Raw genomic sequence first — 14990 nt, 5'->3', positions numbered from 1 at the left:
TAGGAATAACAGGACGCAAGTTAAATTAAGTTTTTAAGAACCTTCGATAAAAACGCGGAACACTAATACAAAGTTTTGTTGCTACCCGAACTGAGAACACAATGGCACTGCCTGTGATAGAGCTGTCGAGTTGAAGGGAAAATATGTCTGTTTTGAGAAATATTACAGTATTTATTTTCTTTGGAACTGCTGGGCTGTATTTTAATTTAACTAACAGGTACTTCTGAAATAATTATTTATACATAAAAATAAGAAGTGATAATACTGTGGTACATGCAACAGGAGGACCGCGTTAATAAACCAAGTCGACTGTAATCAGTGAGTATGTTGGATTTTTTTGAACTGTTATATATTTGTAGTTTTAATATATTTATATATTTAAAACGTTTAACTTCAAAATTACAATTTGGTTACAATAAATACTTTACGGTTTAACTTTTCCATCAGCTTTATAAATAAGATATTCTTCTTTGCAAATGAACGTGCAACGTAGCTGTTCCATTCTTATTTTTATGTGAAAGTAAAATTAAAACATTTGTATTTGTTGCAGTTTGTAAATAAAGCAAATGTAATTATTTTATATAAAAAATCCACCATGTTCAGATTTGGCATTACTCAAAAAATGAAATTCAGACTGTTCGGATGATTCATGATATGTGATCTCTATGTTCTCCGTGTCTGAGGGAGCCCCAAATATTGAATTGCGTACCAGTCACTGCCAGAGAGCAATATCTTATCACCTGTTGTTAGAGGGATGACAGGGAGCCTAGTATCACTTCTCAGTGCAAATAGCCGAAGGCATTAATCATTTTACATCAGAAAAAGTAATCGCAGTGCGATTAATTCAAATGCCACGTTATTCAAATTATTTTAGCAAAAAATTAAAGCAGTGAATTAATACTGATGCAAAAATTAGCGACCATTAGAACCTCTGTATAATTGCTGTTTAAATTGCTTACGAATTTATACATTATTCCAGGCACACCCTATTTAATATTTATCTTCAAGCCCCTGATGATTCTTGGTTTGATGTTTTCTCTAAATATGATCAGAAAAATACATGCGAACTTAAGCGAGAAATGGCTTCAAACTCTGTCCTGATGGAGCTCTGTACGTTTTGTTCTAAAACGACACATTTTGATTTATTGCTTGCATTGCAGAAATGCCCAATCCGAGCACTCGACCCAAGAGGGTGAGGCGGAACCGTCAAGCATCAAGGGGGATCCAAGCTAGGAATGAGCTGGTGTCCAGATCTCTAGAAAGTGCCCAGCAGTGCTTGCAGAACCAGGACTATGGAACTGCTTTCGTCCACTATCTCCTCGTTCTTAACCTGTCTCCTGCACTGAAGGAGTTTGCCAGAGTAAGTTTGAGTGACATTTTTAGCTCAGGGGATCCCATACTCCAGAACACTTTGCGTATTATATCACGTTCCTCTGCTCTCTGGAAGAAGCAGCAAGTTTGGACAACCTTTCATGTCACTCCTGTACATCTTATGGTCTTGGTGGAGAAAAAATGTTTATCTCCTCGTTTCCTAGCTTTCACAAGCCGTGTAATCTTTTTCATATGTACTGGCATGCAATCATAAAGAACTTCTGGAAGTAAAAATGTCCATCTTGTTAATTGGCATCACTACTGGGAGATATTAATATAGTAGTAAACATCACATCCACCGCAGTTTCCACTGGGCAGGTGAGTATCGGGCAGGTGAGTATCAGGCAGGTGCTCCTGGGATATGCCTCACTGACAGTACAGATGCAATGCTTGCTGTTTTTATGCCTTTTTAACATTTTTGTTATTTTTTCAAACACTACATGGGATCTCCAGAAGATACCATTTTGTCATGGTAAAAATAAATATCAGTGCTAGAAACAGTAAATTTAAAGAGAAAGATTGAAGCTGGCAATTTGATCTTAAGGCAACAGAAAAGGACATGTTGCAATAATAACACCTGTTTTACTTTGTAATGTTTAGACTGAAACATATTTTACTTCCAGAATATCAAATCATATGTTCTGTGCCCACCACCTCATTGTAATGGTTTAGATGCATGTGGTTGCCACCAGATTTCATTAGAAATAATTAAATGTAGTGGTTCTGTGAAAGCAGCTGTGGCCATGACATAATTGTTTCTATTGATGATAACTTATTTGTATTCCGTAAGGTGACAGGTTAGTGTATGCGTCTCCCTGTTTTTGCTGTGCAGTTACAGCTGGTGTACAGTGCAGTTGGGATGGCAATTGACAAGGGCCTAGGAGAGTTAAATAGTACTCCAGATGTTACATAGGTATATATATGTCTATGCATGGGACTGTGGAAACAGCCGGTAAATCACATTTAATGGAAAGAAACAGGTAAAGGTTCATTCCATGCTGAAAGAAAAAAACAACGTTTTGACTGTGGGGCCTTCTTCAGGTGTGTTTCTTTTCTTTACCTTTAATCATGGAATAAACTTTCACCTGTTACCTTGCAGCCTGTGCTGCCCAGGAGGTCTCTCATCCAGGTACTGACCAGGCTCACACCTGCTTAGCTTCAGTGGCTTTCCCGTTGCAGAGTGATATGGCATCTGGCTAACATCAGCTGACATTGCGGTTTTCAAACCAAATTAAAACAGCCTAAATAACTTTTAGTGTGTTTTCATGCAATGTTATCCTTTTTTGTAGGAGTCCTTCAGGTTTACTCTTTTCAAATGGGCAGATGAGTTGGATGCCCTTGGCCGTATCCAGGACTTATTTGACTGCTATGAGCAGGCGATGGAGCTGTTTCCAGCTGATGAAGTCATTGTGAACAGTATGGGAGAACACCTGTTCAGGTACACCTGGCAGTCATGGTCATCCGCTTTAATTATGTGTTCCAGGGAATAAATTGAATTAATTTCATAATACAAACAGACATACGAAAACATGTACTGTAAATACCTGGCCACAACATAGCTGTTTGTTGTTAATTAAATTAATTGATTTAGCTGATTATTTTATCAACAAAACAGTTTGCATGGTATGGTATCTTGTGGCACTACAAGACTTTATGTTACACCACACAAGAGGGTGTTTACATCTATTTGCAGTGCAGTGCCTGAAATATCTGCTGTATCTGAAATAATTAACATCTTTCAAATGTGGCCTGCAAATGAAACATTGTCTACAATAGGCAGTGAAAATGGGCATTCATGAATACTGACAAAGCATGGTGAAACTGTTGTTACAAGTATAAATACAGATAGTTGTTTATTTAAAGATTCCTTTATCCATTTTCTACACTTCCTCTGCCCTCAGAATGGGGTTTAGGGATGAAGCCGCATGCCATTTCCACAAGGCTCTGAAGTTAAAGCCTGATTTTGCTGAGGCCAGGGAGAATTTCTACAGAGTGGCAAACTGGTTAGTGGAGCGCTGGCATTTCCTGATGCTGAATGACCACAGGAGAAACACTAAGTACCAGCAAGCCATCCAGAAAGCCGTGGCGTCTGGGTGCAATACTGTGCTTGATATTGGAACTGGCACTGGTATTCTTAGGTAAGTGTAATCGGTTCTAAATAATTTACAGTGTACAAAATAACTATTTGCAGTTCTCAAGGGTTTCTTTTCAAGAACAAATGAATTATTGTATATTTTATGGCATTCAGAGCTACGTCATCTATACTGTAAGTATCTCGTATAGAAATATGGGGAGTAAAATTGCAGCTTAAAATTTTTTAGATGATTCTATATTGTGAAAAGGTGTGTGTGTGTTTAAATAGTTATGTTTGTTAAATATAGAAATATTCCATTTTAAAACTTACTTGACCAAACTTAAAATTGTGAAAAACATCTTAAGGAATTTACAAACTGAATACCAATAAAGCAGCTGGATGTACATGTTCTTTCTACACATAAATTTGGGTTAACAGTAACAAGAATGTCATGGTATCTGTTTATTGTTTATTGTTGTTTTTAAAAGTGTTCTATTATGATGCAAGTGTTTTTTTGGTAAAAGAAGCATGACGACAAGCAAATCCTGGTTTTGATATGAAAATGACCTCCTGCTTCCCATGTTTTTACAACTTTGTCTTGGCTGATCATATGCTGTAATTCTGTTTCCCAATAGCATGTGTGCTAAGAAAGTAGGGGCAGCACGTGTTTACGCCTGTGAGCTTTCTAAGACCATGTATGAGCTTGCCTGTGAGGTTGTATCAGCCAATGGAATGAATGGAGAAATCAAGATTCTACACATGAAATCACTGGATATGGAAGTCCCCAGAGATATCCCAGATAGGTAAGGTTTTTACAAAGCTTATCTCAGCTCACAAAAGAGGATCTACACAACTGTGCCTTTGAAGGAGTTTGTTCTGCAAGTCTTGTAAAGGACACATACTGTAGAAGCATGAAGTAGACAGAGGCATAGACTGCAAAGTAATTTTTCATGAATTTTTGTCAGGAAGCTACTATATTTCTTTGATATAATGCATGTTTGAGTTTTGATTTCTTAATAAATCATTAACCAATGTACTACAATAACTTTCAGAACAGAAACAAAACATAATGTATCCGAAGCACAATTGGAAGCTGTACAGTCACTCTCAGCATTACATACCGAGCATCAAAATAAGCTTAATACTTTGTCCATATATGTTTTTAGAAGAAAAAAATATACAGATTGATAAAATTGGGGGAGAAATTTTGATTAATTGACCATTCACGACTGACCCGGATGTATTTGGGTGACTTTGATAGTTGCATTAGCACTAAGTCACTTAATTAGTGAGAGCTGATTGTGCCGACTTAACTTGTTGAATGTCTAGTGTGGTGAAACTCATGCAGCAAAACAATATGTCATGCTTATCGAGAGAACAGCTCCTTCATGCCATTGGTATGTTGGGGGCTGGACTAAATCCCACACACAGTTACTTGCCATCTGGGGTATTCACAGATGGCAAATTGTAACCTGGCAAAAATGTTACAGTCAGCCAGTCTGTCAGTGTTAGGACACAGTGCAGTAGACCATGAGTCATGACACCTCATCAAGATTGAAGTATGACAGTCTGGGCAAGAGTGTCTAGTCACTAAAACTGAAGGCAACTGAACTGCATGGCACTACATCAATCAAGTCCAGGGTTCATCCTGATTCCAGCAATACAATACACAATACATGCCTTCATACTGTTCATTTAAGAACAGCACAAATGTGATATTTATGTCATGGACGCACTGCATTACTAAACCTGGAATCCATTTAGTATCTGTGAAAAGAAGTGGATGATGTGAGGTGTCTGGGGATCAAAGACCAGTGAATGGGGACGTGCTTCTCTAGGCTGGGTGATAGCATACTGCAAGACAGGGATGATAAGCATGCACCAGAGATGCAGAGCTTGCAGTGCCTCCAATAGCGGTCATACGCACTATGACGTTGTGATTTTCACAGCAGACACACCAGTTCATCAACCTTTTTTGTTAATCCACATTAGCATAAAACACACAAGATTGTTTTCTCATTTATGACTAGTCCTGTCTTTTCGCACTTGGTTATTATAAAAAATAATTATCCTAATAATTACAAATAAGGAAATAATTATCCTTATAAATTTACAAATTCATAAGGTTGTTGATAATTTTCATTTGTTGTTCAGCATTCATTTTTTAATCAAAGCGGCTTTTACCATGTGGCATTTGACTGAAAATGTGCATTTACTCTTAGATAAGCATCCCTTTAATTCTTATACTTTATTATAGAAGGATTAATTTGCAAGCTGGTTTAGAAAAGCAAATGGAAAGCCTGCCACATGTTTGTGCATAGCGTTAAGACTAAGGTTATGTTTTTATCTTTATTTTGGCAGGGTTTCACTTGTGGTGACAGAAACTGTGGACGCAGGGCTCTTTGGTGAAGGCATTGTAGAAAGCCTGATTCATGCCTGGAAGCACTTACTCTTGCCCCCTCAAGTAAGGACACTCAGAACACATTTGAGCTCCCACAAATTACAGTTCCACAGATGTAAATTTCCAGTTGTTTTGTCTAGAATCCCCAGGTGTGCACAGTCACAGAAAGCTAACGTAACCTTAAGAGTTGTTAAACTACTCTTGCATTTAGAGAGAAAGTGCTATGAAATGTGCATGAATATAAGTAGCTGCTCAAGTTCTTATGTGATTTATTGTGGTTCTAAATGTTTTTATGCAGTGTTTGTGTAAAAGTGTCTTAAGAAATGAGAGTGTGCAATGCAATGAGAGTGCCGTGCTTTTTTCTTTAGCTTTAGCTATTAGAACTCATTTAAATTTTACTGCTAAATTGCCCTTCTAAATATAAAATATTTTAAACTATGAGAATGATAATGATTAAAATATAATTATTTGTTATCCATTCTTCCTTTACTTTCCATATTATTAAGGTTTTTTCAGAAAGAAATGTGAAGGTTGTTAACTATTATTCTATAATAAACCTTTCCCAGCACTGACATCTAGTGCTTAAGATTATTATGACCATTTTTAAGGAACTATTGATAGGCCTTAAAATAGTGAATATGATTTTATTTTACCTGGATTAAAAACTGAAAAGTAAATAAAATTGAAAACAAAAGAAGTGACTGACAACTGAGTGCATTTGTATAATAGAGGAATTTATTCAGTCATGACCTTACCACTATCCCAAACCTTTAATAACACCAGTCTCAACCTAAAGCCTTGCCTTAATCGTTATACTTATTTCTAACTTAGCCTTAACACAAACTTAAGACTTATCCTTATATCCAAGCAGAACCTGTCCTAACCTATCTCTAATCCTAGCCATTACTCTTGAGTTTTAATTCAATCCAGCCAATCAGAATTGCTCCAGCCATGTTTTTCCTGATGTGCTGTTGCAGTATGGTGTTTCTGTTGTTTGCCAGGGTTCGCAAGGCCCATGTAGTACACCTACACGAACAGGACGAGTCATCCCCGCTGGTGCCACAGTGTTTGGCATGGCGGTTCAGTGCTCCGAGATACGCAGGCATCACAGGTAACTCCTGACTATCGAGATCACTGCAGTGTGTCACTGATGAGGCTTGTAGCTATTCACTGTAAAGTGATCTGTGTTATCTGTGTAATAATGCTGAAAGCTGAGCGTATGTACTGTTTTAGATTCCTTCTTTTTCCTCTTCTGCCAATTTCTTGACTGAACAGTCAAAGCAGCTTTTCCACCACAGCACAGGAATTTGGTTTTACCTAGGCCAAGCAACTTCAGTGGCGCACATATACAGTAAGTAGGGTGAGGACATTTTTAAATAAAAAGGTTATGCAGTCTAGACTCTCTTCAAAGAGACCCCTGGCACACGTCATAACATTGCTGTTGACATAACCACTGTGATGTCCCATGTACAGGGTGTGTGTCCCCTCAGTGGGAGGGCTGTGTTTGTCGAGAGCAGGGGAGTTCCACAGCCCGGTCAGCTACTCCCAGGGCAGTGCTGACTCGACAGAGCCCTACACCACTGAGCGGCTGAGCCAGGTTCCAGGTGGATACACCGCTCTCACTCAGCCCTTCCAGGCCCTTACTGTCGATTTCAACAACCTGCAGGTGCTGTACACTTCTCATCAGGGCTTAAATTTTGTATTATAACGCTTATCATAGAAGAATGTTATCTTCAGAATTGCCAAGGACTTGCAGTATCTAATACATTTTTGCACATGGTTATGATTATATGTATCAGGCATTTTCATAAAGTTGTGATTCTGTCCTTTTTTGCCAGAATAAGAAATGCATCAAGTGTTCTAGATGCTAAGAACTGAAACTTTAAAGATGGTTATTGTTTTACGCTGGGTTGTTGAACGTCTACTATAACCTGATTTGTATGTTTGCACTGTATTCATTGTTGAATGTGAAAAGCTTTTAATTATATTGTCCAAAGAACAGACTGAAAAAATACCAACCATATGTAATACATGGGCTAGTTATTAGATTGTATTGTAATTCTGTCTGTTGTTGTAGATACTACAGTAAATTACAAACGGCTCTGATTAGAGTTGTCATCACCAAACAAACCATGATGGCTTTCCACCTGTCTCGTCTGGCACTTGATTTTGGGAGTCTTAATTCTCATACCTACTTGGAAAGTGTATTCTCACCTTCAGATTAGCTAGCCGTGGAAAGTAATCCTGCAAGAAACACAGAGCTACTCATGTTGTACCATTTTAGTAAATCCCTAAATCTAGGTGAATGAATTTATTTACATCTTCAATAAAAATAGTGCAGTTTTTTTTGTGGGAAGCACTGTGCATTGTATGTAACCCAATGCACAGAGAAAAGGTATGCTTTCCTAGTGTAATTGGGTATGGCCATCCGAGTCAGGACTTTCTTGTTATTGTGTGTTTGTTTCTTTTAGGAACTGGAGGGCCTCTGTTCTCAAAAGGCATCTCAGGTCAGCGTGGCTGTTGTCCAGGAAGGTGTGTTAGACGCCATTGCTCTGTGGTTTGAACTGCATCTAGATGAGGAAAACAGTCTTTCCACAGGGCCGGAGGAAGAGACGTGTTGGGAGCAGGCCATCTACCCAGTACAGAATCTCCGCAGTAAGTGTCCAGGGGCAGATCGTTCAGATCTTTATTTTCTAGACTTCTTTTGCAGATCATTTGTCTTGTTGCTGGAGGATCCTTGTTGATCATGCAAATGATGTAGAAAAAAAGAATTCAGCTTTTTTTAATTAAAACTGCTAACCAGGTATTTACATTTACGAAAGCACTTCATTTTTTCTGCTGAAATGTCAGGCTAAAAGTGAAGTATTGATTGTTATTATAGACGATTTGCCTACTGCAAATGTTCTGGTAAAAGGTGAGCTTAACAATGGCTTGACTTAAAGTGCTAATGACCATGATGACCTGGGTTTATCCTTTACATTTATGATGTGTATAAAGATGCAAAATGTTGCCATGAAGGGGTAATTTTGGGTACTTAATGTCCTAGAATTATCCATGATATTCTCAGCCCGTCCCTAGCTGGCATTGAATTTCCATCACACAGGCATACGCCAACCCAGGACCTTCTCCAGCAGTAGTTAATCCTGCCATGCCATAAGGCTGACACTTGGTCATTAGAGAATTTAACACTAGTGGGTGCCCCAAGAGTTTACGTCACCATAAGAGGCTCCAGGCTCCCACCTAATGAGCCCTCTTACACTCTTCTGCTCTAAATGATCTGAATCATGGCACCACTGTGGCATAAGCTGCTTATCCCCAACCAGGATTCAGTTACTGTCTTTCCCAGGAAAACAGAGGTGAATTTCACTGTGCCAAGAGTCATTGCCATTGGGTATCCTGGGGCATTGTATCATTATAACTGGCTCATACTGAATGAGTCCTGTTATATGCAAAGAGCTGCAGCACTGGGAGATGATTCATGATTCCATGGGTTGGAATAGGTTTGCTTGTTCATGGGTTAATGCGTACAGTTCAGCTTGCACTGATTGACAAGGGCACTGGAATATACTCTCCACGGACTGCGGAGGGGAAGGCTTTGGTGCAGCATCGTTTTCAGACCTCCAGAATGTGCATTTTGTTAATCTGCAATGCTGTATTATGAGTTTATTGTATTGATATATATTTATTTTTATTTTTTTCTCCAAATGCATTCAATAGCAGTGTATGAAGACATAAGCAGATGTAAATTACAAAGACAACCTTTGGGCTACCATGTTCGAATTATGGGATGTACCGTTTTGGTGGTAAACGTCAGCAGTTTACTACTTCAGACATAAACTGAAGAATAGGGCATTTATTTCAATCAAGGTTCTAAAATATTGCCCCATTAATTGCATCCTTAATTAAGATAAGATACTTTAACACCATATGAATTGAACAGAAGTAGATTTAATTCTGTAAATAAAATCTAAATAGATGTTTTAATTATTTTTGTTGGAGTTTATTTTATACTATATTTAAAACTGGTCTATTTTTGATAGAGATAATTATATTTTTGAGTTAATTAAATGTATTGTTAACTTCTTAACATATACAGTATATATAATAAATATATATAAATAAAAATACAGGGGTTAGTTGGGGTAATTTGTGTTTATACCCTGATGGATTAGTTATTTATAATGTTTTCCTCTTTTTTTCTCTTTCTTTGAATGTTAGAAATTTAAGGATGATTATGTAACATCTAGGCAGATGCCCTGATGAAAGCTTTTGGATGCTGAATTGTTGACAAGGTCAAATAAATATTATTGGAGGAGAAAGAGTGTGCCTCCAGCTAATCTTATTACTTCTACATCTTTACAAAATTCTACAATAAAACTACTTTAGGCAGACTAGAATAATGTAACAAAATATTTAAAAAAATTAAACATACATTCATATGTTTTTGTATTAAGATTTCTGCTCTTGACATTCCTAAAGCTGAAATTCTCTTTACCACATTGCCTAAGGTGGTTAGCATGGAAACTCTGTATCTTTTTTTGAAGTGTGAATTAACTGAATTGTTTTGAATGCAGATTGCAATGTTAAGCCTGGAGATACCCTGATTCTGGACGTGTTGTGCCAGGATGTGTATTTAAGGATCTGCAATGTGATTGTGGTGAGAGCAGAGGACCATACCCAGGCACATCGGACAAGTGAAGAACCGGGGACCAGCTCATTCTCAGCTGCAGAAGCAGACCTCTGCTGTGCTTTAGCTTGCCTTCAAACCAGCCAGGGAAGTGCTCAACAGACATGCATGCTGGAGTGCTCTGAAATGGCCCTGCTGAACAATTTACAGTTCCATGACAGTTTTAAGAGGGCATTATGCAAACTGCTTTCAGCTCTGAGAGCAGGCAGTAAATCTGACAAATTACGTTTCGCGGATTCCACAAGCAATACCGACCATGGGAAAAGTTTTCATCAAGAAAATCCAAATTCTGAACCTGACCCCTTGTACGTGTTGGACGTCTCTGAGGGATTCTCGGTTCTGTCCCTGATTGCGGCGAAGCTGGGGTCAGTGAAGGCCTACAGCTCTGTGGAGAAGGAGACGCACCAAACGGTGCTGAAGCTTTTGGCAGAAGCAAACGGGATGTGTGAGGATTCGCTCGAGTTTTGGCTCGGTCACATTCAGGACGACTCGGTTGTTCTACAGCGGCCCTCGACAGGAAAGCTCTGGAGCGCGATCATCCTGGACTGTATCGAGACCTGTGGGCTGGTTCGCCAGGAGCTCATGGAGAAAGCAGCCTTAGCCAGGTCTGTTAGAATGTGCTCATATGCGGGAAGTAGCAATACATGTTTTTTTATTTAAACACTTTAGTAGGACATAAAAGCAGTCAAAACACAGAAAATGCTTAAAATTGCTCTTCTTCAGTACAACGTCCACTTTAGTCAGTAATTATTGATTTATTGTCCAAAACTAAATGAATTAATTCACGCACAGTCTGTCTTAATATACATATTTCACACAACAGAAGTCATGGTTAGCGGTTTTTCTTAACAGTGTAATGTGTTACATGCTACCTAAACCATTAAGGTGAAAACGTATCCCCCATTCTCAGTTTTCAAAGCATGTCTCCGTACTTTCTACTTATGTTCTATGGTTTCCGTTTCATTGTTGATGATGGAGAAAACGATTGTGTTGATTTCTTTAACTGCAGTGATGGTCACTAGAAAGTATTTTCCCACTTTTAATTCATATCTACTTTCCTTTTATTGTTTTCTTTTTATATTTACTTTTGCTTTTCCGAGACCACTTTGGAAGGCAAAGGTATTCAATGTCTCCATGTTCTGTAGGTGTCTCCTTGAAGAAGGTGGGCGAATATTTCCAGAGCGCATTGTGATGTATGGGATGCTGGTTGAATCTGACACCTTGCTTTTAGAAAGTGCTGTTCAGGGCACAGAACCAACTCTTGGATTCAAAATTGCGCCATTTATAAACCAGTTCATGGTACGTGTTTTTACCTTTCTGTGGCCTTCAGGAGTGTGTGTTATTTAATGATGTGTTAAGAAAGTTGCTATATAAATCTTATTTATATCAATTGACAAATGTGTTAATGAGAATAAGAAAAATGTGCTGTTTTTTTATTAGCATGCATCAAAATACTGATTTCTAATATACTGTAGTTACATTTGATGTCAAACAGGCTGTCCTTTTGATATAATTTTGGGGATAATTACCAATCCAACTGGAAAAAGCATCTCCTTTGAAATAACTTAATAAAATTATATTTTTAGTTTTTCTGTATGCTTAAGTAAGCAGGTAGACCATAATTAATTGATCATTCATGACTGGACATGATTGACTATTCCATACATACTGAATCACCTCATTAGTGAGAGAGTTGATAAATCACAGGTGGAGAGCTGTTTTTACCCATTGAATGTTAAGTCTGGTACAAATAAAGAAAAGCACAGAAAACAACCAATATGCCATGCCACCCCTATCAAGAAAAACCTGTGTGCCATCAGTAAGTTGGAGGCTAGTCTATATCCATGTACTCTAACTCATTGTCTAGCACTGGCAACATGTAGCAGCCAAACAGAATTCGTCATTGACAGGTGACGATCTGGGAGACGGATGGATTGATCTTTGCATGGTGAGTCATGGCACCATGCAAAGATCAATCCAAGTGTGATCATCTGGCCGGGAGTGCCAAATCCTTACACAACTTTGCTTGCACTGATTGATGGCAGCCTGACTGCATGGTGATTCAATGTTTAGGTCTGGCATCTTAACATTATTCCTTTCCTGTGGGCTTGTCTTGACATGACCGTGTACATCAGGGCCATACATTCACTTGTGTTGTTTCATGTAACAAGATTACACATTTGTCCCCGATAATGACACCCCATGTCATGTCTCTTCAATAATGTAAGTGCAGGTGCTACAAAATGATTGTCATTTCTCATAGAACTTTGGGAATTTGATGCAGTTGTAAGTGATAAGTACAGTACCATTTGATCTGAGCAGTAGGCCAGCTTCATTAAGACATGACTGCTTAAAACAAGGCCTTGTCCTGGGTGCTGTGATGTATGTGTTGTTTTTCCAGGTGCCTGTTCATGTGTTTCTGGATTTGTCAGCTCTCCCTTGTAAACATCTGAGCCAGACTGTAGAGCTTTTTACTCTGGATCTCATGAACTCCGATGTCAATTACACACATCAAGAGGTTAAGGTAAGAGTTAGCATTTAAGGAATATGCAAATGACTGTAGTGTGGCCACCTGTCACGCACCATTCTGAAGCTGGTGACTGATATTCCATGTCCTGTTCGTCAGTGTTCGTTTGCAAAAAACTGGAAGTTTGGTATCATATTATTAGCTTAGGTTTGGGACTCTGTATCCAACAAAAACTGTTGCTACTTTATATTGCATGTTTTAATATATCAAGTACTGTGAATCGTATTCTCTTTTTAACTTATTGAAAAACCCTAGGTGAGTTTTGGTATTATCCAGGGATGAGGTCCCCAATCACTCTGCTTTGTTAAAGTATCCTGAAAGCACACTTTGCTAACTGCTTTGTAAGCTTTTCCCCAAAAGAGTACCCTATTCCTAAGCCATTATGTTTCCTTTTACCTCTAAATGGCTCCTCCACTGCAACATTACAATAATTGAATAATATTTTAGTGATAAATATTTTCCAGAGAACTATATGAAAATAGAATGTGGTCTGTTGATTAATGGTAATTACACAATGTGCAAGCAAACTTGAGATACAAGAAAATGTCAGTTAGTCACCAACTTGTGAGATTGCCCAAGGCTGTGTAATCTTTAAGCACAAATCCTTTTCTGTGAATGTCTATCTAGATAAGGACACTTTTGTAAGCTCTCATTAAAAACATTGTTCTTTAAAATAAAGTTCCACTTATACTTTGGAGTTCACAATGGAAGGGCAGGAGAAGGATAACTTCAGCAGTCACCTCTCGGGCTTTAAAGAGTATAGGTAGAGGCCTTTGGCTCATGATTTCCCAGCATTCAGTACACTAACATCCCCCGTCCATCTGAAGACCTACTCGAGAGCTTATTCTAGGGCGGTTCCAATGTCCTCATCAATACTAGTCGTTGCTCAAACAAACTGGGCTAAAGAAATCATATTCTTTCTTTAGTGCTTTACGGGGGTTTTGTATCTTTTGAATTTAGTTTAAAATAATACTTCACGTGTTTATATATGCCACAGGTGCAGGTGTGCTCCTCGGGCAGAGTGACCGCAATCCCATTCTGGTATCAGGTTTTCGTGGATGATGAGATCAGCCTGAGTACCTTCAGTGAGAACTCCCATTGGAAACAGGCCGCTGTGATTCTCCATCAGCCAATAGAGGTGTGCACTGGGGACCATCTTACACTCAAAATTGAGTACCACAAGAACAGTATCTCCATCAGTGCTCACAGAGGGGAAGAACATACAGCCACAGAATCTGCCTCTGCCATCTGACTATATTGATATTTTTCTCTTAAACTGTCCCTTAAACAAATAGTTTGTCAGATGATCAATCTGGCTACTTTTGGCTACTTTGTCCATCCCCAGTTTAGAAGCTGGTAATTTTCCTAAATTGTATAGCATTTTTTTAAATAAAAGCAATTGTGAAAAAACTGCACTTGAACAATTAATTGCTTTCACTGTGGTAAATGATCAAGTGATCAGAGAACCTAATGTTTGTCAATTCTGTGTAATACAATAAGTGACTTTTACTGCATCTGCTGGTGTGGAGGCTGCAAAGGAGTCAAAAAAATAATGGGCTGTGTTATAATTACATTGTTGTGTAGTCACAACTTTAGGGACAGCAGTACCTGGTGTTACATCAAAGATTTTGTACAGAACACTCTGACCACGTGGTCAGGAAAATATGAATAGTATGATGGAGTAATATACATAAACAAGTTGTAGTATTCTTCTATATTTCTGGAATGACCTCCTTACTTAGCAAATTTGACTTTATTTGATAATGACAGCCTAACACTGGTATTTTGTGTGTAAACAAGTAATAATATGAGAGAGAGAAGAGGATTCTTCCAACAGTTGACAGTGAAAAGTTATTCAAATACAGCTGCAACAGTGTGTTCAATAGTGAGCACAAAACTCACAACTGCAGTTGGAGCAGAAACATCCGGA

At 38.3% G+C, this 14990-nt stretch overlaps 1 protein-coding gene across 3 annotated transcripts; it reads left to right on the top strand.

Annotated features, from left to right (window-relative positions):
* Window positions 1-90: 90 nt before the first annotated feature.
* Window positions 91-14775, top strand: prmt9 (protein arginine methyltransferase 9). 3 transcript variants are annotated; one of them, XM_088633150.1, is made up of 13 exons: window positions 91-217; window positions 1161-1360; window positions 2661-2809; window positions 3273-3509; window positions 4081-4248; window positions 5807-5909; window positions 6848-6957; window positions 7320-7512; window positions 8318-8501; window positions 10421-11138; window positions 11679-11832; window positions 12935-13057; window positions 14058-14775. In XM_088633150.1, exons 2-13 carry the CDS (start codon window positions 1163-1165, stop codon window positions 14310-14312), a joined length of 2592 nt encoding a protein of 863 aa, XP_088489276.1. In that variant the 5' UTR covers window positions 91-217; window positions 1161-1162; the 3' UTR covers window positions 14313-14775. The 3 variants fall into 3 exon arrangements, with proteins under 3 accessions (XP_088489276.1, XP_088489275.1, XP_088489277.1); XM_088633149.1 differs by having other exon boundaries at window positions 91-318; XM_088633151.1 differs by lacking the exons at window positions 91-217; window positions 1161-1360 and adding an exon at window positions 1473-1689.
* The last annotated feature ends 215 nt before the right edge of the window (window positions 14776-14990 follow it).

This window comes from Lepisosteus platostomus, chromosome 1 (genome assembly GCF_059453375.1).
Source record: "Lepisosteus platostomus isolate fLepPlt1 chromosome 1, fLepPlt1.hap1, whole genome shotgun sequence".
Lineage (NCBI taxonomy): Eukaryota > Metazoa > Chordata > Actinopteri > Semionotiformes > Lepisosteidae > Lepisosteus > Lepisosteus platostomus.
Note: the sequence above shows the minus strand (reverse complement) of the source record. Positions and strands in the feature narration are given on the sequence as shown.